The sequence below is a fragment of the Dendrobium catenatum genome, unplaced genomic scaffold, assembly GCF_001605985.2.
Source record: "Dendrobium catenatum unplaced genomic scaffold, ASM160598v2 fragScaff_scaffold_864, whole genome shotgun sequence".
In the NCBI taxonomy this organism is placed as follows: Eukaryota; Viridiplantae; Streptophyta; class Magnoliopsida; order Asparagales; family Orchidaceae; genus Dendrobium; species Dendrobium catenatum.
In genome coordinates this window covers 461,350-463,305 of record NW_021319326.1, presented here as the reverse complement: position 1 = coordinate 463,305, position 1,956 = coordinate 461,350, and the positions used below count along the sequence as shown (strand labels likewise).

At 41.4% G+C, this 1,956-nt stretch overlaps 1 protein-coding gene across 1 annotated transcript in view; it reads right to left on the bottom strand.

Annotated features, from left to right (window-relative positions):
• The window catches only part of LOC110096351 (senescence-specific cysteine protease SAG39-like), a 1,719-nt gene extending 1,183 nt beyond the window's left edge, over positions 1-536 (bottom strand). The window contains exon 1 of the mRNA XM_028697084.1: positions 158-536. Within this exon, the coding sequence (XP_028552917.1) occupies positions 158-536 (379 nt within the window). The remainder of the gene's footprint in view (positions 1-157) is intronic.
• Between the last annotated feature and the right edge of the window lie 1,420 nt (positions 537-1,956).

The following is a 1,956-nucleotide window of genomic DNA, read 5'->3' as shown; positions in this document are numbered from 1 at the left end:
CCCCCCCGCGCAATTGAAGCATTCGAGGAGCAGAGGCTTAATTTGGATCTAAGTTCCTCAAAGCATTTGATCGGTAATGGCTTGGTAAGTATGTCCACTGGCTGATCAGCGGAGTAGATGTGCTGTACTTGAATTGCGCCATTGTTGATATACTGACGGATAAATTGGTTATCAATCTCAATGTGCTTGGTCCGAGCGTGGAAGACAAGATTAAGAGCCAAGGCTAGCGCGGAGGTGTTGTCACAATGGATGGATGTTGGCGACATTGGTGAGACCTGCAAATTTGTTAGTAGGCGGCGGAGCCAAATGACATCGGAGGTGGCCGATGCTAGAGCACAGTATTCCGCATTAGTGGATGATTTAGCCACTGTGACCTGTTTCTTGACACACCATGATATAAGGCTTTTCCCTAGGAAAGTACAGAAGCCAGTGATGGATTTGTTTATCGAGAAAATCGCTAGCCCAGTCAGCATCAGAATAACAATTGATTTGAAGAGAACCAGCGGATAATGGGAGCCCGAGACTGATTGTTCCATGAATATAGCGAAGGAGACGCTTTAGAGCAGTATAGTATGCATTAGTGGGGATGTGCATATGTTGACAGATGCTATTGACTGTATAGGCTATATTCGGGCGTGTAATTGTGAGGTAATTTAGAGAGCCAGCGAGACGCCTGTAATGTGTGGGATCAGAGAGTGGTAGGTGGTCGTCTGGATGAGAAGTTGACTTGGAGATTATAGGGGTTGATACCGGTTTGCTGTGCTGTAGGTCGGCTGAGCAAATGATGTCATGGGCATATTGAGTTTGATGCAATAAGAAGCCTGATGCTTGCTTCTTGTATGCCCAGAAAGTTGTTGATTTCACCCAGCTGTTTGAGAGGAAATTCTTGATCAATTTTGAGTGATGAGCTGATGAATAATGGTTTGGTTATTACCAGTGATGAGTAGATCATCCACATAGATGAGTAGGAAGATTTTAGTATCATGCCGTGTGAAGCAGAAGAGAGAGGGATCTGCCTTACTGAAAGAGAAGCCGAATTTGATCAGAGAGGAGGTGAATTTGTTGTACCACTCTCTTGGTGCTTGCTTCAGGCCATAGAGAACTTTGTATAACTTTCACACAAAGTGAGGATTGTCCCTATCGGTGAAACCAGGGGGCTGAAGCATATAGACGTCATCGTGTAGATCTCCATAAAGGAAGGCATTGGAGATATCAAATTGGAGCACTGGCCATTGATATTGAAGGGAGAGTAGTAGAAGCACCCATATGGTTGGCAATTTATCCACTGGGCTAAATGTCTCCCGGAAATTAATGCCAAGGCCAAAGCCTTGAGGCACTAACCGTGTTTTGTAGCGATCCACTTCACCATTTGGTTTATGTTTGATTCAAAAAGTCCATTTGCAGCCAAGTACTTTAGTACGTGGAGGAGGGGGTAGTATAGTTCATTTGCCTTGCTTTTGGAGAGAAAGAAACTCCGCGCTAACTGCTTGCAAGATCTCCATAACAAATTTTATATAAAACATTGATTGTAGTGCAGCCAAATTCATACAAACAAAACTTACATGAAATTTCATCCCTAGGCTTAGGCTTTTTTTTGGATGGCTTTCTTACTGCTTTAAGAAGTAATAAAAAGTAGTCCCAAATGAAGCCCAATGATTCGTTTTGGACGACTTATTTACTGCTTCTTAAAGCAACTTTATAGTATACAAATTTTAATTCTTATAATAGAGCATTGCTTTAAGAAACAATAAGAAAGCCGGCCTAAACGAAGCCTAAGCCTTCTCTTGGAACATGAGCTTCCTTACTATTTTTTAAAACAACTTCTTACAATAAAAAATTTAAGTTTCGTACTTGAAAGCTACTTTAAAAAGCAATAAGAAAGCTGTCTCAAACGAAGTCTTAGTCATCTATTCGTCAACACAAAGTGTTTTCTTATTACAGTAATTTTGTTTTATT